General features: G+C 49.2%; 1 protein-coding gene across 6 annotated transcripts in view; it reads right to left on the bottom strand.

Annotated features, from left to right (window-relative positions):
* Positions 1 to 202: 202 nt before the first annotated feature.
* The window catches only part of LOC309381615 (geranylgeranyl transferase type-2 subunit alpha-like), a 38,451-nt gene continuing 14,132 nt past the window's right edge, over positions 203 to 24,521 (bottom strand). For all 6 annotated transcript variants that reach the window (XM_081932801.1, XM_081932800.1, XM_081932802.1 and 3 more), the window contains exons 7-17: positions 19,085 to 19,168; positions 16,716 to 16,798; positions 16,516 to 16,617; positions 12,501 to 12,606; positions 12,357 to 12,408; positions 7,635 to 7,723; positions 5,340 to 5,428; positions 4,247 to 4,363; positions 1,760 to 1,873; positions 533 to 620; positions 203 to 414 (exon numbers count right to left, since the gene is read on the bottom strand). In XM_081932801.1, coding sequence (XP_081788927.1) covers positions 266 to 414; positions 533 to 620; positions 1,760 to 1,873; positions 4,247 to 4,363; positions 5,340 to 5,428; positions 7,635 to 7,723; positions 12,357 to 12,408; positions 12,501 to 12,606; positions 16,516 to 16,617; positions 16,716 to 16,798; positions 19,085 to 19,168 — 1,073 coding nt within the window. In that variant the 3' untranslated portion in view covers positions 203 to 265. The remainder of the gene's footprint in view (positions 415 to 532; positions 621 to 1,759; positions 1,874 to 4,246; positions 4,364 to 5,339; positions 5,429 to 7,634; positions 7,724 to 12,356; positions 12,409 to 12,500; positions 12,607 to 16,515; positions 16,618 to 16,715; positions 16,799 to 19,084; positions 19,169 to 24,521) is intronic.

The raw sequence follows: 24,521 nt of genomic DNA, 5'->3' as shown, positions 1-24,521 counted from the left end.
TTAGGCACAAAAGCCAACTGGGTGACTTTGATCCAGCCTTGTCTCTCTCATTTTCAGCCCACCTCACAGGGTTGTTGTTGTGAGGAACACATAGGAAGAGGAAATCATTCAGGAATAATCTGTTGCCTTAAAATAATAATAATAATAATAAAATAATGAAGACGGGATGCAAATAAATAAATAAACACAGCTGATTGGGATGTTTTTAATTGGCAATAAATTAAGGGTCCCGGGTGCTGTCTACCCCCCCCACCCTCCCAGGAGATCAAGTGAGGATAGTGGTGACGTTGGGGAGCAGCGTGGCCAACTCCGATTGGATGCCGGGGGTTTGGCACAGGGGGTTTCCTTGCAGGCTGAGCTGAGCCAAGGCGGGGAAGGCGGCCAGGCTGCGGAGGGCGGAGGCTCGCTGGATGCCTGACGGACGCAAAACGAGTTAAGGAGAGGCTTTGCTAAGTGATATCCCAACCCCCCCCCCCTGTCAATCTCCCCAGCCCCCATTTAACACCGGCCTCGTCCCGCCTTGGAAGGATACGGTTGTTACGGAGAGAGAGTTCCTCCAGAGAAGGCAGAGGGGGCAGCCGTTCGAGGCTCTCGATCTGGTTGTCGTCGGCCTCCATCACCTGGGGAGGAAAAAGCGGACAATCGGAGCTAGGGGGGAGTCCTCGACGTATGACCACTGTGTTGGGGACTACCAGCAGAGTCGGACAATGAGGAGGTTGGGGAGGAACATGGGCCAGTCCTGGAGTCAGGGGAAGGCTCTGACGAGGGCTCTAACGAGAGCTCTGCATCGGAGGCAGAGACAAGGCCAAGGCCGTCTGGCAGTTCTCAGCTGCCTTCAGAGTCGGACATCAGTGAGGCAGAAGAACAGCTGGAGCCTGTTCCCAGTGTGCGCATGCAGACGAAGGGAACAGCAAAGGAACAAGGGTCGACTTGGGAGTAAGGCCAATGGACGATGAACGGCCCCTCCCAAAGGAAATAAAAGAGGGAGCGAAAGGGGAGTGGAGTTTGAAGGAGACAAATTGTTTGTTCGTTTCTTTCAGGAGTGTGAAGATCTGTCTGTGAATCTCAGAGAATCTCTGCCCTGTGGGGGGTGGCCAGCTTGACAACAATAGTTGGGCATGGCTGACTGGGTGGGGGTGGCCAGCTTGACAACAATAGTTGGGCATGGCTGACTGGGTGGGGGTGGCCAGCTTAATGGCACTCGTTGGGCATGGCTGACTGGGTGGGGGTGGCCAGCTTAATGGCACTCGTTGGGCATGGCTAACTGGGTGGGGGTGGCCAGCTTGACGGCACTCATTGGGCATGGCTGACTGGGTGGGGGTGGCCAGCTTAATGGCACTCGTTGGGCATGGCTGACTGGGTGGGGGTGTCCGACTGGGTGGGCATGGCCAGCTTGAGAGCATTCATTGGCTGTGACCGACTTTGTGGGTGTGGCTGTGGGTAAACATGGCCAGCTTGATGGCACTCCCCAACTGCTGGCCGGATGTTTTTTCTTTGCCTTGGGTAGACTGGGCCAAAGCCACGTGGGCCACTCCCTTCCATTTTCCGCGGGCAGGATACGGCCCGCGGGCCTTGTGTTTGAAAACCCCTGCCCTAAATGAACGCGTTCATCCTGAGGAGACCCCGTGCTCAGCCCAGAAAGCAAAGCAGTGGCTGATGGTTCCTGGACTCTGTTGGGGGTAGGGTGGGGGGCACCAGGTAAGAGAAGCCGAGCTCCGAAAGAGGGTGAGGGGAGTGGGTGGGTGTGGAGCGGGCTTACCTCGAGGCAGCGCATCATGGCCACTGTGGGGGGGAAGGCAGAGAGGAGGTTGTCTGAGAGATTCAGGTGTGTGACCAGCAACAGGTGTTCCAGGTGGCAGAGGCTGGTCACGCCCTAAGGAAAGGAAACAAATGAAATAAAATCGGAATTTGTTACTGTTATTTTAACCGTTGACTCCTGTCCGAAGGTTTACCTGACTTTTATAGGCGGGTAAACCTACTCAGCTGCCGATTACGGCTTCCTTCGGTCTCCTGCATCCTTTTAAATAATTTTTAATATCGCTATTTTTAACGTTAACATTTAATATTTTTAATCTCACATGCCGTCCGATTCCCCATTTTTTTTCCAATCCTCCTTCGCTCTTGAGTACAGGCAGTCCTCGACTTACAACGCTCCGTTCAGCGACCCCTCAAAACCGAAAAAATGCGACTGACGACCGTTGTTCATAGTTGCCGCCTTACAGCGTCCTCAGGTTCCCGCAATCAAAATTTCAGAGGCTCGGTTCATATTTATGCCGGCCGCAGCCTCCTGTTTGTAGTTACGACGGCATGAGAAAAGTGACTTATGATTATTCCCCACACTTACGACCATCGCAGCATCCCCATGGTCACTGAAACAAAATTTGGAGGCTTAGCAACTGATTCATACGGTGGCCATGTCCCCGGGGGTGGGATGGAGTGTCCTGTTTTGCGACCGTCGGACCAGCAATGTTAACGGGGGAAGCCAGATTGGGGCGTCGGTTCTTACCTGATACGCCCCTTCTCGAGACAGCGGTCATGCATGGGTTAACTCAGTCAGTAACCAATAGAAATGAGTCTACCAAAGTGATGTTGTCGCTTCTGAGGAGTGTCCTCCCGCTTTGATGACGAAGGAGATAAGTAGACTGCTGTGTATTATTCAATTGCTCTCCATCCTCTGATGCTCCAGGGCTTCTCCCAGATCTCCCACTGCGATTGTTCCCAGGTTTCCCGCGCGGCCTGGGGATGACCGCTGTCTCCACCTGCCTCGAGAAGGGGCGTATCAGGTAAGAACCAACGCCCCGTTCTCCAACGTTGGCGGAGGCAGCGGTCATGCATGGGGACGTACCAAAGCTGGGCTCGTTCCCGGGTGGGAATGAGACTGGGCTAGGAGCTTGAAGAGGGGAGAACCTGTTGAAGGACCCGCCGCCCGAATGCGGCATCTTCCAACGCGTATCTATCCACCTTATAATGGCGGATAAAGGAGGTAGGAGTAGCCCAAGTGGCCACCTTGCAGATCTCCTCCCCCGAGGCCTGCCTTGTCTACAGAGGCTACAGAGCCTATGGGCTGGGCGCCACGAGGTAGCCGAGGCCGCGGAACGAGGGAGGGCGTCGAAAGCCATGCGGAGAGGCTGCGGAGGCGGTAGCGATAGTTTGGCGGTGGCGGGAGGGCTGAGGAATGGCGGTGGCGGCAGCTTCTGGTGTGGTTGGCGCCGTGGCGGTGTCGGCGGCAATCGAGGGAGAGCCCGGGAGATCCAGGGGCGGCAGCAGCGCTGAGCGGGGCCTCCAACGGCCAGTGCTGAGCAGCGCTGCGCCCAAAGAAACTTCTGAGCTTGCTGGCAATTTCGGGAGGCAAAAGCCTCAAAGAATCCCTGGCCATTCCCCTCAGTAAGCCCAAGGGAGAACGGTGAATCCTGGCATCAAAGGGAGCAGTCCTTTTTTTCTTCCTCGCAATTTGGAGATGAATCCAAGCCAATTAATTGGAAGTAGGGAAGCCAATTGAAGTTATTCAGTAGAAAGTTTGAGGAGAGCGCAATGGGCACAACCAGTTCAAATCGGACTGAGTCTAAAAAAGGGGGAGGACGCTCCTCAGAGGCGATGACATCCCTTTGGCCGACTCAGTTCTATTGGTTGCTGACTGAGTTAACCCTTGCATGACCACCGTCTCCACCAACGTTGGAGAATCGCTTAACCACCGTGTGGCTCACTCTACAGCTGCAGCGATTGGCTGAACAGCATGTGGCAAGAAAGGGGGGGGGTTTGAAATGAGGCAGGTGGACTTCACACCCGCCTCGCTTAGCACGGAAATGTTGGGCTGCGTCACGGACGTATGTCGAGGACTACCCGTACTGCACGAGGCTGAGGTTTCCAGGATTGCAATCGACGTGGGATTTGCACCCAGCACCAGTGACCAGTTTGAACTTGGGGAAAAAAATGGCCTAGAAATGCCAGAAAAGGATGTAGGGTCTCTCACTTAGGTGGGGGGTTGGACTAGATGACCCACAAGGTCCCTTCCAACTCTGTTAATCTACATTTGCAAAAAGCATTGGGAAACCAATACGCAATTACGCAGGATGAGGTCAATGATGCCTCCAAAGCCTTCTCTTTCTCCTTCCACCGTGACGAGATTTTTCACGGAGACCTCGTCAAACCAGTCCAAAAATGGACTTTCCACCCCGCAGAACTTAAGATCTGCCCACCTGCAGGGACCCTCCATCCCCCTCATTTCCTGGCCCTTCTCCCCCGTTACCTTGTGGGACAGGTCTACCACCCTCGAATCGGCGTACTCCATCTTGAGGACGCTGTTCTCAATCAGAAACTTGCTCCGGAGGTCGTTGAGGTACGAGGAGCGCATGGGGTCTGCCGCCTGACGAAGGGAAAATGGAGGTGAGCATGAGAGCATCATTGGCTTGGTTATCAACAAGATTGACATGGGAACGTATCCAGGTGGATCGTTTTAGTGTAAAAAGATACAGCAGGGGTTGTCATCCTTGGCAACTTTTAAAGAGGGGATGGGCTTCAACTCCCAGAATTCTTCCGCCATCATACTTGTAAAATGGAAGGACTTCAACTCCCAGAATTCCCCAGCCACTGTGGTTGAAAATGGGTGGACTTCAACTCCCAGAATTCCCTAGCCAGTTTGATTTAAGGTAGGCAAACTTCCACTCTAAGGACTTCCTTGGAGGACTCTTCCTTCACTTTGCTAAAATCAAGATATATTATGTTTACCGCATTCCCACCCTCTATTAAGAAAGTTACCCTATCAAAAAAAATGTCGATAAGGGGTGGTTTGTCCTTTATCTGGGCTGAATTCTGGTCAATCCTTGCTGGCTGGGGAATTCTGGGAGTTGAAGCCCATCCCTCTCAAAAGTGGTCGGATAAAACACGGAGGTCGCAAAACCTCGCGAAAAAAGAGATCTCAGATCTTTTCAACTTACGGCACAAGTGCCGCAGATGGCGCAGGGAGCCCTTGCTGCAGGCACGCTAGCCGTCGCCCCAGCCCAGCTCCACCGCGCATGTGCGCGCACCTCCTGCCAGCCAGCTGGTCTTGGGGTTTTTTGCCGTGCACGCTGGTGGTGAGTTCCTACCAGTTTGGCCCAGTTTGGCCAAACCGGTAGTGGTATGGCGGCCTGGGCCTGCCACACCCCCGAACTATTTCCCCGGTCGCCATCTTGTTTTTGAGTTCCGCGCATGCGCAAAACAATTGTAACTGAACTGCGCATCCGCACGCAAACCCCCAAATCCTTAGCTTCTAAGGCGAAATGTTGCATGCTACATTCGCAGTATTAGCTTCCGAATAAAGTGCGAGTCACACCGGACTTCGGTGTCTCTCCCGGGCTGACCTTCAAAGCAGAGAAGTAACGGAGGGTCTCCTGCTCGTAAACCAAGGGGTCCAAAGCCCTCATGAGGAGGATGATGGTTAGGAGACACCCTGAGGAGGAAAAAAAGGGCAGATTCAGGTTTAATCAAGCTACCCTCAACTCAACTCCATGCTGTTAATTCTATTGTGGTCTGCCAGCGGCCTGTGGAGCTGACAACGGAATCGGACAGTGAGGAGGTTGGGGAGGACCATGGGCCAGTCCTGGAGTCTGGGAAAATCTCGGACGAGGGCTCTGCGTCGGAGGCAGAGATGGGGCCAGGGCCGTCTGGGACTTATGTGCTGCCTCCGGAGCCTGACATCGGCAAGGCAGAGGAACAGGGGAAACCTGTTCTCAGTGCGTGCATGCGCAGAGCTGGCAGGAAGCAAGAATAGTTAAGACAAAAGGGGCGACTCGGGAGTAAGGCTTGGGAGATGATTGGCCCCTCCCGTAAGACACAAGAGGAGCAAACGGCCGTGAGCTTTTGCAGGAAGCAACTTGGTTCGTGCTGATCGGTTTTAAACTCTGAAGCTCCGTTTTGACTCTGTGCTCCATTGGGCCTTGCAAAACGAATTGGCAATTAGGCAGCGTTTTAAGGGAGAGAAAGGTGGGTGCTTATCAGCCTGATCCCGAAAGACTGTGGCAGACTCCTGTCGGACTCTTCACAAACTGCTTGTGACTCATTACGGGCTGTGAATGAATATACCGTATTTTTCGGACTAGAAGACACACTTTTTTTGTCTCCGAAAAGGGGGTGAAAATGTCTGTGCGTCTTATAGACCGAATATTGCCAAAGCCCCGCCCATCTGCTGGCCATTTTGTGGCCTCTGCATGCCCCATTTCCTGGCCTTTTTCAGCCCTGTTTTCAAGCCTTTTTTTGCCCCGTTTTCAGGCCTTTTTCCAGCACATTTCAGGCCTTTTTTCAGCCCGTTTTCAGGCTTTTTTTGCCCCGTTTTTAGGCCTTTTCCCAGCACATTTTCAGGCCTTTTTTCAGCCCGTTTTCAGGCTTTTTTTGCCCTGTTTACAGGCCTTTTTCCAGCACATTTCCAGGCCTTTTTTCAGCCCATTTTCAGGCTTTTTTTGCCCCGTTTTCAGGCCTTTTTCCAGCACATTTTCAGGCCTTTTTTCAGCCCATTTTAGGCCTTTTTTGCTCTGTTTACAGGTCTTTTTGCGGCCCATATTCAGGCCTTTTTGCCGCCCATTTATGGGGCTTTTTTCAGCTCATGGTTCTGGAAAAAACGGGGTGAAAAATGCCTCAAAAATGGGCTGAAAAAAAATCCCAAAATGGGCCCCAAAGCCCCCCAAAAAGCCCCCCCAAAGCCCCGAAAATGGGTATGAAAAAGACTGGAAAAGGGCCAAAAAAAGGCCCCCCAAAAGGGCTGAAAATGTGGTGCGCGGAGACCAAAAAACCTTTTGTTCTTGTTATTTTCCTCTTCTAAATTTAGGTGCGTCTTATAGTCAGGTGCGTCTTATAATCTGAAAAATACGGTAATTCACAGCCGTTGAAATAAAAAGAGGGCTTTTGGGACTGAGTGCGTGATTTTTACTGTCTCAGAACAAATTCATTGGCGAAAAGTTCCTTTCTTGTGCATATTTTTCTGGATGGAAAAGAGCTGCAGGGAAGCATAAAATAACTTAGTTGCCCACCTGCCCTAATTGGCTTGTTGGGGTCCCGCTAAAAACCATCAAACATTCCCATTACGTTTAATCTTTCCCTTGATCGTCTGTTTATAGGTAGTCCTCGACTTACGACGGCCACTGGGAACGGAATTTCCATTGCTAAGGAAAGGAAGGCAGCGGTTCTCCAAGTCACGCCTGACGTTACCACCTTTTTGGGCCTCGTGAATCCCGGAAGTCGTTAAGTAAATTGTGCCGTCGTTAAGCGAACCGGCTCCCCCCCCACTGACTTTGCTTTGTCGGAAACCGGCTGGGGGGGGGAGTCAGGTGACTCTGGGATGCTGCCATCGTCATAAATAACGCGCCCGAATTTTAAGGGTGAGGCCGTGGGGATGTTGTGAAGATTATAAGTGCGAGGATGGTCGTAAGTCGAGGAATGGTTGTAAGTCGAGGAGTGCCTGTATCTTTCAAGTTGCTAGTCCTGAAGGAGGTTCTTAAAACTGGAGGTCCCCGGGGCAGCTCTTGAGAACCTCTAGAGGGGCTACAGGCTGTCAGAACAGTCTTAAGGACTAGTAACTTAGGGGAAAGATTTGAGGCTGTTACTGAGGGCTCTTCTTGGGATCCGCCTGAGTTGTGTGGGAGCGAAGGAGATCCCGAACCTACACTTGTTTTCTGGCTCCAAGGCCTGCAGCTCCTTGCAGGATTCTAACTCCGACTGAAGCACCGTGGACTTCTCAATGGAGAGCTCGCACCTGGGACAGGGAGAGGAGGAGGAGGAGGAGGAGGTCAGGAAGGGAGGCAAAGCAAGGTTTTTGGCCACAGGGAAGGAAGGAAGGAGAGAAAGAGAGAAGGAAAGGAGGGAGAGAGAAAGAGAAGGAAAGGAAGGAGAGAAAGAGAGAAGGAAAGGAGGGAGAGAGAAAGAGAAGGAAAGGAAGGAGAGAAAGAGAAGGAAAGGAAGGAGAGAAAGAGAGAAGGAAAGGAAGGAGAGAAAGAGGAGGAAAGGAGGGAGAGAGAAAGAGAAGGAAAGGAAGGAGAGAAAGAGAGAAGGAAAGGAGGGAGAAAGAGAAGGAAAGGAAGGAGAGAAAGAGAGAAGGAAAGGAGGGAGAGAGAAAGGAAGGAGGGAAAGATGGGAAGGAAAGGAGGGAGGAGGAAAAATGAGAGGGAGGGAGGAGGAGATGGGAATGAGAGGGAGGAAGGGAGGGAGGAAGGAAAAAAGGAAGGGAAGATGGGAAGGAAGGAAAGAGGGAGGAGGAAAAACAAAGGGAAGAAGGGTGGAGGAAGGAGATGAGAAAGAAGAAGGAAGGAAGGAAGGATAGGAATGAGGAAGGCAGAGGAAGGGAGGGAGGGAGGGAAGATGTGGAAAAGAGGGAGGAGGAAAAACAAAGTGAGGGAGGGAGGAGGAAGGAGGTGGGAATGAGAGGAGGGAAGGAGGGAAGGAGATGGGAATGAAAGGGAGGGAGGAAGAAGGAAGGAAGGAGATGGGAATGAGAGGAAGGAAGGAGGGAGGGAGGAAAGATGAAAGGAAGGAAGAAGGGAGGGAGAAAGGAAGGAAGGAGAGATGGAAGGAAGGAAAGGTGGGAGGAGGAAAAACGAAGGCAGGAAGGGAGGAGATGGGAATGAGAGGAAGGAAGGAGGGAGGAGGAAGAAGAAGGATGGAAGGAAGGAAGAGATGGGAATGAGAGTAAGGGAGGAAAGGGAGAAGGAAAAAATAGTGAAGGGAGGAGATGGGAAGGAGAGGAGGAAGAAAGAAGGAACAGATAAGAATGAGAGAAAGGGAGGAAGAGGGAAAAAAAAGAGATGGGAATGAGAGGAAGGAGCCGTCATTCTCTCTCTCTTCCTCCTCATTCTCCCAACGCCTGATCAGAATTCAATTAAACAGATATCAAAACAAATAAAAAAAACCCTCCTGAAAGACCCTCCCCAACCCCCCCCCCCCCACAAGGCATTCTGGCTATTCACAGAAAGCCAATTTCCGCCCAGCGCTTGAGGGAATTCTGGGCCTTGAAGAAACCCACCTAGGCTGGCAGGGGGAATTCTGGGAGTTGAAGTCCACCCATCTCAAAGTTCCTGAGGACCCCCCCTTAGTCTGAACCACTCAGCTGGCCTGCACCCCCTTGGCTCCAACAATGCCCCCCTCCCTTTTCAGTCCAGCATTGTTGGCGGGGTGGGGGGTGTCCCCCCAATCTTAACTGGCTCCCCCCTCCCCTTTCTCTCCCCCCCCCCCGATGACATCAGGCGCTGAGCGCATCTCCCCACCTCTTCCCCCTGGCGGAGGGGCTTTCCTCCCTCCGCTGAGTCAGGCCGAGCTCGGCGCTAGCTCAGCTGAAGGAAGCCTGACACGTGTGCCCGAAAACGGATTGGCCCATCAATCACCCCGGCTGGCTGACTCGGTTTCCCCCTCGGGCCAGATGTCACGGGCGAGATCTCGGTCCGCCCCGAAGCCCAGAACGGGCTCTGGATGCCCCACGGATGGAAGGGGAGCCAGGTGGTTGGGTGGAGAAGAGGGACGGAGAGGAAAATGGGGGGCTGACGATGGATAGTTTTCCTTCCTTCCTTCTTTCCTTTCCTCCATGCTCCCTTCCTCTTTCCTTCCGACCTCTTTTCTGCCTTTCCCCCTCTTCCTTCCTTTCCTGCCAGTCTCCCTTCCTTCCTTCCTTCTCCTCCATGCTCCTTCCTTCCTGTCTTTGATTTCCTTCTTTGTTCCTGTCTTTTCTTCCTTCCTTCCCTTCCCTCTCCCCCATGCTCCCTTCTTTCCTGCCTTTTCTTTTTTCCTTCCTTCCTTCCTTCCCTCTCTTCATGCTTCCTTCCCCTTTCCCGCCTTTTCTTTCTTTCCTTCCTTCCTGACATTCTCCGCTCCTTCCTTTCCTGTCTTTTCCCTTCCTTCCTTCCCTCTCCCATGCTCCTTCCTTTCTCCCTTCCTTCCTTCTTTCTTGTCTTTCTCCCTTCCCTCTCTCCCCATACTCCTCCCTTCCTCCTTTCCCTTTCCTTCCTTTCCTCTCCCATGTTCCTTCCTTCCTTTTCCATTCCTTTTCTCCCTTCCTTCCTTCTCCCATGCTCCTTCATTCCTTCCTTTTGCATTCCTTCTTTTCTCCCTTCCTTCCTTCCCTCTCCCGTGCTCCTTCCTTCCTTTTGCATTCCTTCTTTTCTCCCTTCCTTCCTTCCCTCTCCCGTGCTCCTTCCTTCCTTTTGCATTCCTTCTTTTCTCCCTTCCTTCCTTCCCTCTCCTATGCTCCTTCCTTCCTTCCTTCCTCCCTTTCCTCTGGCTAAAACCTTGGCAGGGAGGTGTGTGTTTGGGCAGAATGGAGGAAGGAGCGCTCCATCAGCCACTTTAGGCTAAATGCAAAATATACAGGTAGTCCTTGACATACAACGGTTGGCTTAGTGAACGTTCCAAGTTATGACGGCACTGGAAAAATGACTGTTTTTCACACTTAACGACCGTGGCAGCATCCCCCAGGCTCACGGGATCAAAATTCAGGCAATTGGCAACTGACTCACATTTACGACGGCGTGCGGTGTCCCGTCGGTGTGGGTGTGGGTGTGACGCGATCCCCTTTAGCGGCCTTCCGATGAGCAAGGGGAAACAAGGGATTCACTTAACCACCGTGTGACTAACTCAAGAACGGCAGCGATCCACTTAGCGACGGTGGCGAGAAAGGTCGCAAAATGGGTCAGGACTAATTTAACACCTGTCTCCCTCAGCAGGGGAAATTCGGGGCTCCGCCTTGGTCGTAAGCCGAGGACTACCTGCGTGATCAACCTATGGGTGTAGGTTGTTGCGCAACGGGTTGTGTTGTGTTCTCGAAGGACGGGCCTCGTGCGCCGTCTCTCTTTGCTCTTGTGCGTTGCCAAGATTTGCCGCGGTGACTGAGGCTTGTTACACGGGGATTAGCTCCCTGTCTTCCCCACAGGAGCTGCTGAGGTGCTAAGTGGAGATTAAGCGGCCTCTTTCCCTCCATTAAGCAAAGCCAGGGAGTCAAATCGGCACTGAGAGGATTTGTATCCTAAAGCGGTGTTTCTCAAAAACCCCAGCGACTTTAAGGTGGGTGGACTACAACTCCCAGAATTCCCTATCCAGCATTTGGACTTCAACTCCCAGAATTCCCTATCCAGCATTGGGTGGACTTCAGTTCCCAGAATTCTCCAGCCAGCATTTGGACTTCAATTCCCAGAATTCCCTAGCCAGCATTGGGTGGACTTCAGTTCCCAAAATTCCCTAGGGAGCATTGGGTGGACTTCAACTCCCAGAATTCCCTAGCCAGGCTTTGGATTTTAATTCTCAGAATTCATTAGCCAGCATTTGGTGGACTTCAGTTCCCAGAATTCCCTATCCAACATTTGGACTTCAATTCCCAGAATTCCTTAGCCAGCATTGGATGGACTTCAACTCCCAGAATTCCCTATCCAACATTTGGACTTCAATTCCCAGAATTCCCCAGCCAGCACTGTGTGGACTTCAACTCCCAGAATTCCCTAGCCAGCATTTGGACTTCAACTCCCAGAATTCCCTATCCAGCATTGTGTGGACTTCAACTCCCAGAATTCCCCAGCCAGCATTTCACTTCAATTCCCAGAATTCCTTAGCCAGCATTGGGTGGACTTCAACTCCACATCCGCTGAGATGCCAACCGGCGAACAATTTCCTTTCCTCCACCATTCGCCACCACACCCACTTTAAGGTGGGTGGACTACAACTCCCAGAATTCCCTAGCCAGGATTGTGTGGACCAACTCCCAGAATTCCCTATCCAGCATTTGGACTTCAATTCCCAGAGTTCCCTATCCAGCATTTGGACTTCAATTCCCAGAATTCCTTAGCCAGCATTGGATGGACTTCAGTTCCCAGAATTCCCTATCCAGCATTTGGACTTCAACTCCCAGAATTCCCCAGCCAGCATTCTGGGAAGCGCTTTGCCAAGGCACTTTTTACCCCATAGATTAGGAAAATAAGGAAGGACCCACACCCGCCAAGACTCAACCGGCGAACAATTTCCCTTCGTCACCATTCGCCTCCCTTCCTTGATGCTCCATCCGATGAAACTCTGCCCTGCATCTTTTGCTGAGACCCCCCCCCAAAGCCGCTTCTCCCTCGTTTAGTGTGCTGTGTAGGGGTGGGTTACTGACGGTTCACTGCGCATGAGTGCGCAGTGGCCTATAAATTGTTCCGGGCATGCTTGGAACATTAAAATAGGGCTAAAAAACATGCCGGCAACGGAAATCATTTCAGGGGCGTGGCCAGCCTGTCATCCATACAGATTCAGCAACCCAGTCGCAATTTCCATGACTGGTTTGGCCGAATCGGTGCGAACTGGTAGCAACCCTCCTCTGGTGTTGTGTGAACAAAGGCCAAGGGCCCCACCCCCGAGATTTTGACCCCCTCCCTTACCTGAACACCTGTTCGTCCGTCACCGAATCTTGGTTCCAGCAGTCCTTGTGGCCTGAGGAGGAGAGAAGGGCGGGGAGTGTCAGGGGTCCGGACATGCAGGAAAATTGGGGGGGACGGGATGGGACAGGGGTGCAGTCACGTCACCTTTGAAGAGGACACATTCCTTCTGCACGTGTCCTTCGGCCCAGAGGACGCGGAAGGTGTGTTGAGGCCAGTGGTCGTTGAGGGCAGAGGCTGGCAGGTCACACAGCTGGGAAAACGGCCGGATTTAAGGAAACAAACCAACCAACCAGAATTCTCGAAAACGGCAAAAGCGGCTGCCCAGCTCCCTGCTTCATATTCAGACAGTCCTCGACTTACGTCAGTTCATTTAGTGACCATTGGGAGTTCCGCTGGCAGATAGAACCCAGTGACTTATTGGCCATTTTTTTCACACTTACGACAGGTCCTAGGGATTCCAAATTCAGAACGCAGGGCAAATGACTCGTGTTTACGACGGTCGCGGTCCCCCTTTTGCGACCTTCCGACGAGGAAAGTCAACGGGGAATCCAGATTCATTGAACAGTTTCTAACTTAAAAGCGGCAGCGATTCTCTTAACAACTGCGGCGAGAAAGGTCATAAAATGAGGCGAACCTCCCTTAACTACTGTCCTGCTTTGCGATGGACGTTTTGGGGCTCAATGGCGGTCATAGGTCAAGCATTAGGGTAGACCCTTCCTCAAATTCGCAGCACTCACATTTCTGCTAAAAGAGGCATTTTAGATTTTCTAGATCTGGCACCAATTTCTGAAATCCCCAGAAAACTAGAATAATAATAATTTTATAGTCACCTTGAATGTACACTAATCGGCGTACATTAAAGTGAAATTTAATTGCATCCAGCTCTCAAAGGGTCACCAGCTGCAATATACGCTACATAACACAATAAATAAATAAAGATTAAATACAGAATTATGCATATACCCACATATATTATACTAGTAGCTGGTTACCAGTGATCGGGCACTTAAAACTTGAAACTTGTAAAGCTTGTAACTCCTTAGCATCAGAGCATGTCAATGTAAGGCAACTGGCAGTTGGAACAGAGTTCTTTTCAGGTGAGGAGGGGGAGTAGAATGTCTAAACTCCCAGCCAGCAGGCCAGATGAGTCACAGGCTGGCCACGCCCACGCCTGGTTTAGTGAAGGGGTAGCATCAGAGCGTGTTAATATAAGGCAACTGGCAGTTGGAACAGAGCTCCTTTCAGGTGGGGAGGGGGAGTAGAATGTGTAACTCCTTAGCATCAGAGTCAGAGGTGGTAATCTGCTGGTTCGGGCAAAGCAGTTGTGACGGCGGCGCAAGGCTCCGCCCACCCACCCAGATGTCATAACCGACCTTCTGCGCATGCTCCCGCTCTCGAACCGGTAGTGAAGGTAATAGGATGCCACTACTGATCAGAGCGCGTTAATGTAAGGCAACTGGCAGTTGGAACAGAGCCCCTTTCGGGTGGGGAGGGGGAGTAGAATGTCTAAACTCCCAGCGAAGGGGTAGCATCAGAGGTATGATGTGCGTTTGTGTGTGTGTACAGGGAAACAACAGTCTACTTCAGATGCATACGTGTTCATGACGAGGAAGATTCAATTTCAAATGAAGCTGCTGTTAAGGGATTTCTGAGCACATGCAGAGTTTTTTTTAAAAAAAAACAGAAATGCTTACAACCAAGCTTTTCAAATTGCATTTTTTTCTCCCTTCACCTTTACAAAGGTATCTACACCTGCGCCCCCGTTGAAGTTTTTAAACAAAACCATCAGATTGCCACGGATGACCTTCCCACAAGCAAAGTCCAAGCCGGATTCGCTTAATGACCACGTGATTCACTTAGCAACCGCAAGGATACGCTTTAGCCTGTAAATAGCCAGCTGCAAAATTCTTTGCTGTCCAATAAAACAGCTCCCTCTTTGCAGGGCCACGCCTAGTTCCTTGGAAGCATAGAGTAGGCTAAAATACACACTTATATGGTTTCTAAGTAATAATTAATCGCCATTGTTGGAATTCCTTGGATCCTGCCCATTCTTCTGCAGGAATCTTGCTAAACAGGCTCTGTGGGAATCTTTTTTTTTTTCCATTTTAAGAAACTCCTAAAGCAGGGGTGTCCAAACTTGGCAACTTTAAGACTTGTGGACTTCAACTCCCAATTCTGGGAGTTGAAGTCCACAAGTCTTAAAGTTGCCAAGTTTGGACACGCCTGTCCTAAAGCAATGTTTCTTCAACCTTCGCCATTTTAAGATGGATGGACTTCAACTCCCAGAATTCCCCAGCCAGGGGAATTCTGGGAGTTGAAGTTCATCCCTCAGCAAGTAACTCAGGTTTACAAACACTGTCGAAAGAGTCTGATTTAATCTTTTCCCAACTCTCGTCTTCTTTCAAACTTCCATCTCTCCTCCTAAGATGGATCTCCCTTCACGTGGTCTCCGGAGAGCAATTAAATCCACTCTGATCTCCCCGGGGGCTAATACGCAAATTAAAAATTCCTGGATTGCCGCAAGACACAAAACAGCCCGACCGGCTGACAGTGTGGGTGGGACGTCCTCGTCTTACGACCGCAACCGAGCCCGGAATCCCCATTGCTAAGCAACACAGTTGTTAAAAGCCAGCTTTTACGACCTTCCTTGATCACCGCCGTTCAGCGAATCCCGGGATGGGATTTTGCTCGTCAGGCGGTCGCAAAAGGGGATCGTGTGATTCCCCTGGGACAGTACGACCGTCATAAATGTGAGCCAGTGGCTCAGTCTCCCAATTTGAACACGTGACCGTGACTAGAGCTGGAGGGGACCTTGGAGGTCTTCTAGTCCAGCCCTCTGCTCAAGCAGGAGAGCCTATACTACTTCAGACTTGTGGCTGCCTAGTTTCTTAAAAGCCTCCCGTGTTGTAACTACTAGTGGCAAGCAGTTCCACTGGTTAATTAAGTCCTCCCTCTTAGGAAGTTTCTCCTTAATTCCAGGTCGCTTCTCTCCCACATTAGTTTCCATCCATTGTTTCTTGTCCTGCCGTTTTTGGTGCTCTGGAGAATAATTTGACCCCTGAGGTCACGGTTGCTAAGTGTGGGGGGAAAAAAATGGCAGTAAGTCACTTTTTTCCCCAGTGTTGCTGTAACTTCAAACGGTCCGCGAAACAATGGTTGTCACTCAAGGATTTGTAGATGATACTAAGCTGGCAGGAATAGCTAACACCCAAGAAGATAGGCTCAAGATCCAGATGGATCTTGGTAGACTTGAACCCGGGACCCTACCTGACAAAGTGAAATTCAATGTAGAGAAAAGTCAAGTCTTACACTTAGGCAAGAAAACCCCCAAAGGACACCTATAAACTGGGTGAAACCTGGCTTAATGGTGGTCACTGGGAGAGGGATCTTGGAGTCTTAGTGGACAACCAGCTAAATAGGAGCCAGTTATGTGCAGCGGCAGCCAAAAAAGCCAATGCAATCCTAAATTGCATTAACAGAAGGATACAATCAAGATCAAGGGAGATACTAATACCACTGTGTAAAGCCTTAGTAAGGCCACACCTGGAATCCTGCATCCAGTTTTGGTCCCCACACTATAAAAAAGGATGTTGAGACTCTGGAAAGAGTGCAGAGAAGAGCAACCAGGATGATGAGGGGACTGGAGGCTCAAACATACGACGAACGGTTGCAGGAACTGGGCCTGGCTAGTCTAGGGAAGAGAAGGACCAGGGGAGACAGGAGAGCATCTTTCAATATTTGAGGGGCTGCCCCAGAGAGGAGGAGGGGGGTCAAGCTATTCTCCAAGGCACCCGAAGGCCAGACAAGGAATAATGGATGGAAACTAATCCAGGAGAGACATTCAACCTGGAAATAAGGAGACAGTGAGAAGAATCAACCCATGGAACAGAAGTTGCCTTCGGAAGTTGTGGGAGCTTCATCCCTGGAGGCTTTCAAGAGGAGACTGGACTGCCGTCGGTCAGAAATAGTGTAGGGTCTCCTGCTTGGGTGGGTGGGGGGTTGGACTAGATGACCTTTAAGGTCCCTTCTGACTCTGTTCATCGGTTGAAGGATTTATTTTTTGGATACTTGGATGCCCGCGTTCACTAAAGAACGCCCCCATTTTTTTCTCTGCTCCCCAATAACACCCATCAATGGCTCCTCCTGGGCCAAAGGATACCCACATATACCCGGGTTTATTTTTCCCGTCCGGCGTGCGCCAACGCACCACCAGCGGAGACTCGTCGCCGAATACGATGAGGTCATGGGACGCCGGAGCCACCTAGAAAAAAAAAAAATCAGAGAGACGGAAACGGTCACCGCAGCCGGATGGACTTCTGAAAATTCCCCCCCACCCACGCGAGAGCCTCTGGAACTCACCGCCACAGGATGAGAGAAGGCCACTGCCAGGGAGGTGTTTGGCCTGTTGACGTAGACGCAACGGATGGTTGGCTCGGGATCGCCTAAGGGTGGGAAACAAACGCATCCGGATGGGGGAGTGGAAGATGGGTTTTGTTCAATGGACTCCCGCGTTGGAAGCGTGATGCAGTGGTCGCTTCCTACCGGTTGTAGTTTGGCAGCCTGGGTTGCGGAAATTGGCAGTAGCGTGCGCAGAACAGTTTGAATTGCGCGCGCGCACGAGTTTACCTCGCAGGATTTTGAGCGGTTGGGGGGGGGGGGGAATTCGGAAAGTTTGAGATTTCCCCCGGCCTGAAAAGGGTCTCTAATTGAGGAGAACGTCAATAAAAGAAGAATATTTGTAGGACGGGGTTGAATTGTGGGGGATTTAATTGCAGAGGGAACACCAAAAGTGCTGAAAGGGCGTGGCACCCCCCCCCCCCAAATAGGTGCTTTTTCAAGAGGCAACTGGATTTTTCTAGGGGGGGGGGTTTCCCCTGAAGAGGTTTCGCTTCTCCTCCAGGAAGCTTCTTCGGTTCTGGCTGAATGGTGGCGGGTGGAAGGATTTCTATTCCTTTGCAGTTGTCTGGTTGTTAGTACTCCCTCTGAGGATTGTTGAAGCCACTTGGAGGTTTATGGGTGACTGAGAATCTCCACAGAGAGAAGGGAGTGGAGTTTCTGGGATGATGATGATGATGATGATGATGATGGAGGAGGAGGAGGAGGAGGAGGAGGAGGAGGAGGAGGAGGAGGAGGGAGGAGGAGGAGGAGAAGGAGGAGGAGGAGGAGGAGGAGAAGGAGGAGGAGGAGGAGGAGGAGGAGGAGGAGGAGGAGGAGGAGGAGGAGGAGGAGGAGAAGGAGGAGAAGGAGGAGGAGAAGGAGGAGGAGGAGGAGGAGGAGAAGGAGGAGGAGGAGGAGGAGGAGGAGGAGGAGGAGGAGGAGGAGGAGGAGAAGGAGGAGAAGGAGGAGGAGAAGGAGGAGGAGGAGGAGGAGGAGAAGGAGGAGGAGGAGGAGGAGGAGGAGAAGGAGGAGGAGAAGGAGGAGGAGGAGGAGGGAGAAGGAGGAGGAGGAGGGAGAAGGAGGAGGAGGAGGAGGGGAGGAGGAGGAGGAGGAGGAGGAGGAGGAGGAGGGAGGAGGAGGGGGAGGGAGGGAGGGAGGGAGGGAGGAGGAGGAGGAGGAGGGGGAGGAGGAGAACAACCGTGGGGTCTTTAGTGCTCTCTGAGCTTGGTGGATTTCTTGCAGACGTTTCATGACCAAACTAGATAATATAATCAGTGGTAGAAGGGAGTGGGGTTTCTGTTATGATGTTGGAGGAGGAGGAGGAGGAGGAAGAGAAGGAGGACTGTGGGGTCCTTGGTGGTCTCTGAGCTTGGTGGTTTTCTTGCAGACGTTTCATGACCCAGCTAGGGAATGTCATCAGTGCTAGAAGGGAGTGGGGATTTTTTGGAATGATGGAGGAGGAAGAGGGAATCTATGGCATCCTTGGTGGTCTCTGAGCTTGGTGGTTTTCTTGCAGACATTTCATCGTCAGTGCTAGAAGGGAGGAGGAGGGGGCGAAGAGGAGGAGGAGGAGGAAGAAGAGATGGAAGAAGGGAGGGGGAGAGGAAGAGGAGGAGAAAGAAGAGATGGAAGAAGGGAGGGGGAGAGGGGGAGGAAGAGTAGGAGAAAGAAGAGGAGGAATAAGAGATGGAAGAAGGGAGGAGGAGAGGGGGAAGAAGAGGAGGAGGAGAAAGAAGAGGAGGAAGAAGAGTTGGAAGAAGGGAGGAGAGGGGGAGGAAGAGAAAGAGGAGGAATAAGAGATGGAAGAAGGGAGGGGGAGAGGGAGAGGAAGAGGAGGAGGAAGAAGAGGAGGAAGAAGGGAGGGGGAGAGGGGGAGGAAGAGGAGGAGGAGGAGGAGGAAGGGGGGGATCTATGGGATTCTTGATGCTCTCTGAGCTTGGCGGTTTTCTTGCAGACATTTCATGACCCAGCTAGGTAACATCATGAGTGCTAGAAGGGAGGAGGAGCTCATCTCTGGGGTCCTTGGTAGCCTCTGCGCTTGGCGGTTTTCTTGCAGGCATTTCATTAACCAGCTAGATAACATCATCCGTGCTTGTAGGTCCCTGCTACCCTGATGACGTTACCTAGTCGGGTCATGAGATGTCTGCAAGGAAACCACCAAGCCCCAGAGACACCAAGGACCCCACCAACTCAGTCTGCCAGCCTCTGATATCCTCTGCGGGGGGCAATCTTCATTTATCTGGAGATAAATCCTCCGCCGTGCCCACTTCCCGTCCTGGGGAAAGCCCCCTCCCCAGAATCTGCCTTAAGCTGAATTTCCCGGCAAGCAAGGTGGCGGCGTGGGCCCCTACCTCTGCCCAGGAGCCAACGGTGGTAGAACCAAGCGCTCTGATCGTTGGGGTCCGTGAAGAAAGCATTTTGTACCAGTTCCAGCTCTGGAAGAGAGAAGATTATTGGGTAAAATGTTTTTATTCTTTTTTTTAAAATAGTTTTTAATTCTTTATTATCGAACGGTGTGGCACCTGAGTGGTATACCTTCCAATGCAAACAAAACAAATGCCATTAATCATAATTATTACATTCAACCAACTTATACATTTCTCATAAAGGTAAAAGGTTCCCCTCGCACCTATGTGCTAGTCGTTCCCGGCTCTAGGGGGCGCTGCTCACCTCCGTTTCAAAGCCACAGAGCCAGCGCTGTCCGAAGACGTCTCCGTGGTCATGTGGCCGGCATGACTCAACGCCGAAGGCGCACGGAGCGCTGTTCCTTTCCCACCAAAGGTCGTCCCTATTTTTCCACTTGCATTTTTTTACGTGCTTTCGAACTGCTAGGTTGGCAGAAGCTGGGACAAGTCACGGGAGCTCCCTCCGTTACGCAGCGCTAGGGATTCGAACTGCCAAACTGCCCAACTGTCCAACCCCCTGCTCAGGTAGGAAACCCTATCCCATTTCAAATGTTGTCCAATCTCTTCTTAAAAACTTCCAGTGCTGGAGAATTCATAACTTCTGGAGGCAAGCTGTTCCACTGATGAATTGTTCTAACTGTCAGGAAGTTTCTCCTCAGTTCTAAGTTGCTTCTGTCCTTGATTAGTTTCCACCCATTGCTTCTTGTTCTACCCTCAGGTGCTTTGGAGAATAGCTTGACTCCCTCTTCTTTGTGGCAACCCCTGAGATATTGGAAGATGCTATCATGTCTGCCCTAGTCCTTCTTTTCATTTAACTAGACATACCCAGTTCCTGCAACCGTTCTTCATAGGTTTTAGCCTCCAGGCCCCTAATCCTCTTTGTTGCTCTTCTCTGCACTCTTTCTAGAGTCTCCACATCTTTTCTACATCGTGGAGACCAGAACTGAATGCCGTATTCCAAGTGTGGCCTTACCAAGGGATTGTAAAGTGGTCTTAACCCTTCAAGTGATCTTGATTCTATCCCTCTGTTGATGCAGCCTACAACTGTGTTGGCTTTATTGGCAGCCGCAAAATTTCTTTTGATGCCTGTTGATAATCAATGGAACAACTTGCCTCCAGAAATTGTGAATGCTCCAACAGTGGAGGTTTTTAAGAAGATGTTGGATATCCATTTGTCTTAAGTGGTGTAGGGTTTCCTGCCTAAGCAGGAGGTTGGACTAGAAGACCTTCAAGGTCCCTTCCAACTCTGTTATTCTAATTCTGATTCTATTCTATTCTATATTCTCTTCTCTACTCTATTCTATTTCTATTCCATTCCATATTCTATTTCATTCCATATTCCATTCCATTCCATTCCATTCCTAATTTTATCCTATTCCATTCCATTCTATTTCTATTCCATTCCATATTCTATTCCATTCCATATTCCATTCCATTCCTAATTCTACTCTATTCCATTCCATATTCTATTCTATTCCATATTCTATTTCATTCCATATTCTATTCCATTCCATATTCTATTCTATTCTATTCCATTCTATTTCTATTCCCTATTCTACGTATTTCATTCCATATTCTATTCTATTCCATTCCATTCCTAATTCTATTCTATTCTATTCTATATTCTATTTCATTCCATATTCTATTCTATTCCATTCCATTCCTAATTCTATTCTATTTCTATTCCATTCCATATTCTATTTCATTCCATATTCTATTCTATTCTATTCCATTCCATATTCTATTCTATTCCATTCCATTCCTAATTCTATTCTATTCCATTCTATTTCTATTCCACATTCTATTTCATTCCATATTCTATTCCATTCCATTCCCAATTCTATTCTATTTCTATTCCATATTCTATTCCATTCTATTCCTAATTTTATTTTATTCTATCCTCCTATCCTATTCCTAATTCTATTCTAATCTATTCCATTCCATTCAATTCTATTTCTATTCCATTCCATATTCTATTCCATTCCATTCCTAATTCTATTTTTTTTCATTCCAAATTCTATTCTATTCTATCCTCCTATCCTACTCCTAATCTTATTCTATTCTTCTATTCCTCGTTGGTGGGCATCCCCCAAAGACTGTGTGAATCGTGGTTTGTTCCGAGACAAGCACCCCTTATTCCTCCCAGGTAACGAAAGCACCACCCCAGACCAACAACAGCAGGCAGATAAAAATCCCCCCCCAGGGGGAAAAATAATAATAATAATTGCTGCCTTGTGTGCAGTGCCGTTGTTGATGCCAAAGTTGGCACCAAGATGGGTTGCTATCGTGGCTTTCTGCAAACAGAAACCACTCAACATTTTTCGATCGTGACCAAGCCAAGATCAGACAGGTGTGGCTAGATCCGTTTGCGTTCCTTTGTGTTTAATTTCTAAAGGAGCTGAAAAGGGGAATGAAAAGAAGAGGAGGAGGAGAAGGTGAAAAGGGAACTTTTCTTGGAAATCATCACTCTACCTGAGGAGAGTTACGATTAATTATCTTTTAGCGCTCTCCCTCTCCAAAGGAATTTGTAAAGCTTATCCTCTGTTTATTTAATCTTCTGCAAACTTTATTATTATTGTTTTGGTGGGACGGGGGGGGGGGGGTTGGCTAAGAGGAGAAGCTGGCCCCCACTTTCATCCAATGGACTGGGCTCCTACCCACTTGTCTTTGAGGCAAGGGAGGGTTTCAAATTGGCACGAAAGGAAAAAGAATGGGGGAGAGGAAAAAGAGAGGGAAAGAAGGAAGGAAGAAGTTAAGAGAAGAAGAAATGAGAAAAGAAGGAAGAAAAAGAAAGGAAGAAATTAAGAGAAGTAGAGAAAAGATAAGAGAAGGAAGAAAAAAGGGAGGAAGAAGTTGAGAAGAGAAGAGGAAGGAAAGAAGGGAAAAAGGAAGGAAAGAGAAAAAAAAGATAAGAGAAGGAAGAAAAAAAGGAAGAAGTTGAGAAAAGAAGAGGAAGGAAGGAAAAATGAAAAGAAGAGAGAAAAAGAAAGGAGGAGAGGAAGGAAGGAAGCTAAAAGAAGAAAAAGAGAAGAGAAAAGGAGAGGAGAACAAGGAAGGAAGGAAGGAAGGAAGGAAAGAGGGAAAATGAAGGGAGGGAGGGAGGATGGAAGAAGAGGAAGGAAGAAAAAAGAAAGGAAGAAGTTAAGGAAAGAAGAGATGAGGAAGGAAGGTTGGAAAGAAAAAACGTTAAGAGAAGAAAAAGAAGGAGAGGAGGAGAGGAGAGGAAGGAAGCAAGTTAAGAGAAAAGGAGAGAACAAGAAAGAAAGGAAGGAAAGAAAGAGGGAAGAATAAAGGAAGGGAGGAAGGAAAGAAAAAAGACAGGGAGAAGAAAAGGAAGAGGAGAGATGAGAAGAGAAGGAAGAAAACAGAAAGGAGAAATTAGGAGAAGGAAAAGAAGAGAAGGAAAGAAAGAAAAACTACAGGTAGTCACTGACTTACTACCGTTCATTCAGCCATTCAAATTTAGAACAGCACCGAGAAAAGCAATTTATGACCAGTCCTCCCACTTACGACCGTCACAGCATCCTAACAGTCACGGGCTCAAAATTCAGGGGATTGATAACGGCCATGTATTTATGCAGTCTCCCGGGGTCATGGGATTCCTCCATTTTGCGACCTTCTCGGCTGGCTTCCAACAAGCCAAGCCCATCAGGGAAGGCAGACTCACTTAACAACCGCATGATTCAGTTAAAAACCGCATCGATTTCTTTCGCATCCACAGCAAAAAAAAAACAAAAAACACCACCTCACAAAATCAGGCGCGACTCACTTCACCACCCAGCTTAGAGTGGCCACTCGATTGCGGTCGTAACTGGAGGACCAGCTGTATCGCGTGCTGTGAGGAGAACACGCAGGTTAAGCAGCCTGTGCGAAGGCTGAACTTGGGGTCAGCAGCGTAAGGAGGTATCTCCTCGCTGGAAAACTCTTTCCAGGGGGGAAAAACTGAATTTCAGCTACGCCAGAAATAATTTGTGAGGACGACAATGAGAGGAAAACTCCCTTTCCAGAGTTACCTGCCAGACATTTAAAAGAAAAAAATAGATTTTCCCCCCTCCACGTTCCAAAAGGAACATCTGATAAAGTCCCTCAAAGCTAAACGGGAGAAAGGAATCTGTCCGAGAAGAAGATTAATGGCACAATTAAACGAAAGGTGCGTGCGTGTCTACCGCCACGAAGAGAGAAAAATAAAAGTTTGGGTTTCTTCTGATGATGAGGAAGGAGGAAGCGAAGCTGGGGATTGTCATAAGATTGGCAGCTTTGGGGAGGGTTGGGCTGGCACGGAGCCTTCAACCACAGTTGGCTTCCAGAGACTCAAAATTAAAAGGAAAGAAAGAAAGAAAGAAAGAAAGAAAGAAAGAAAGAAAGAAGGAAGGAAAGAAAGAAGAGAGAGAGAGAGGTGAAGATTCAAAGGAAGAGCAAAAAGCAGCAAAAATGAGATGAGTTGACGATGGAGAGCAGTTAAGAAATATGATTTATTTGCCTTTTAAGGAGAAGCAGCAAGCAGACGGAGATGAACGGGCCATTTAGTTAGACCAGTTCTTCAATCTCATCAACTTTTAAGACCTTTGGGGTTCAACTTTATCTATTATCTATCTAATTGTCTGCCTGCTTGCTTATCTACCATCCATCCATCCATCCATCCATCATCCATCCATCCATCCATCCATCCATCATTCTGTATCATCTATACACTATCTAATTGTTCATCTCTCCCTCTCTCTATATCTAATTCTGTATCATCTAAAATCTAATAGCTTATTTCTCTCTCTTTCTATCATCTATTATATGTGTCACATAAGATATGTGGTTATCTACATGTTTATTTATTTATCTTGTCATATTTACGTCGTACATAGCGGAGGTGGCGACCCTTTAAGAGCTGTAGGCAACGAAATTTCATTTTAATGTATGCCAATTAGTGTACATTCAAAGGGAAAATAAAGTTATTCTATTCTATTTTATCCTATCCTATCCTATTCATCTAATCGTTTGTATATACCTACCTATCTACCCATCATCCAATAGTATGTATGTATGTATGTATGTATGTATGTATGTATGTATGTATGTATGTATTGTGTCACAACCCCTGGTATGCCCAAATATGGGAGGGAACTCACTGCTTCGCTTTTCTGTCTTTCGGCTCACTCCAGGAGACCATCCAGGCAGAAAACCATATTTTTTTTATGTTGCCTTTGTTACATTTGTGTTGCATTTGTGCTGATAAATAAAGGGAGACTACTATAGGGAGACTAGTATATATATACATATATAAATAATATAATATTTATCTCTATCATCTATTATCTAATTGTTTGTACCTACCTACCTAGCCATCCATCCAATTTTAAGTATCTGTCATCTGTCTATCATCCATCCATCC

This window comes from Natrix helvetica, assembly GCF_964273705.1.
Source record: "Natrix helvetica genome assembly, chromosome: Z".
Taxonomy (NCBI): Eukaryota; Metazoa; Chordata; class Lepidosauria; order Squamata; family Natricidae; genus Natrix; species Natrix helvetica.
The sequence above is the reverse complement of the archived record's forward strand: the minus strand, read 5'-3'. Positions and strand labels throughout refer to the sequence as shown.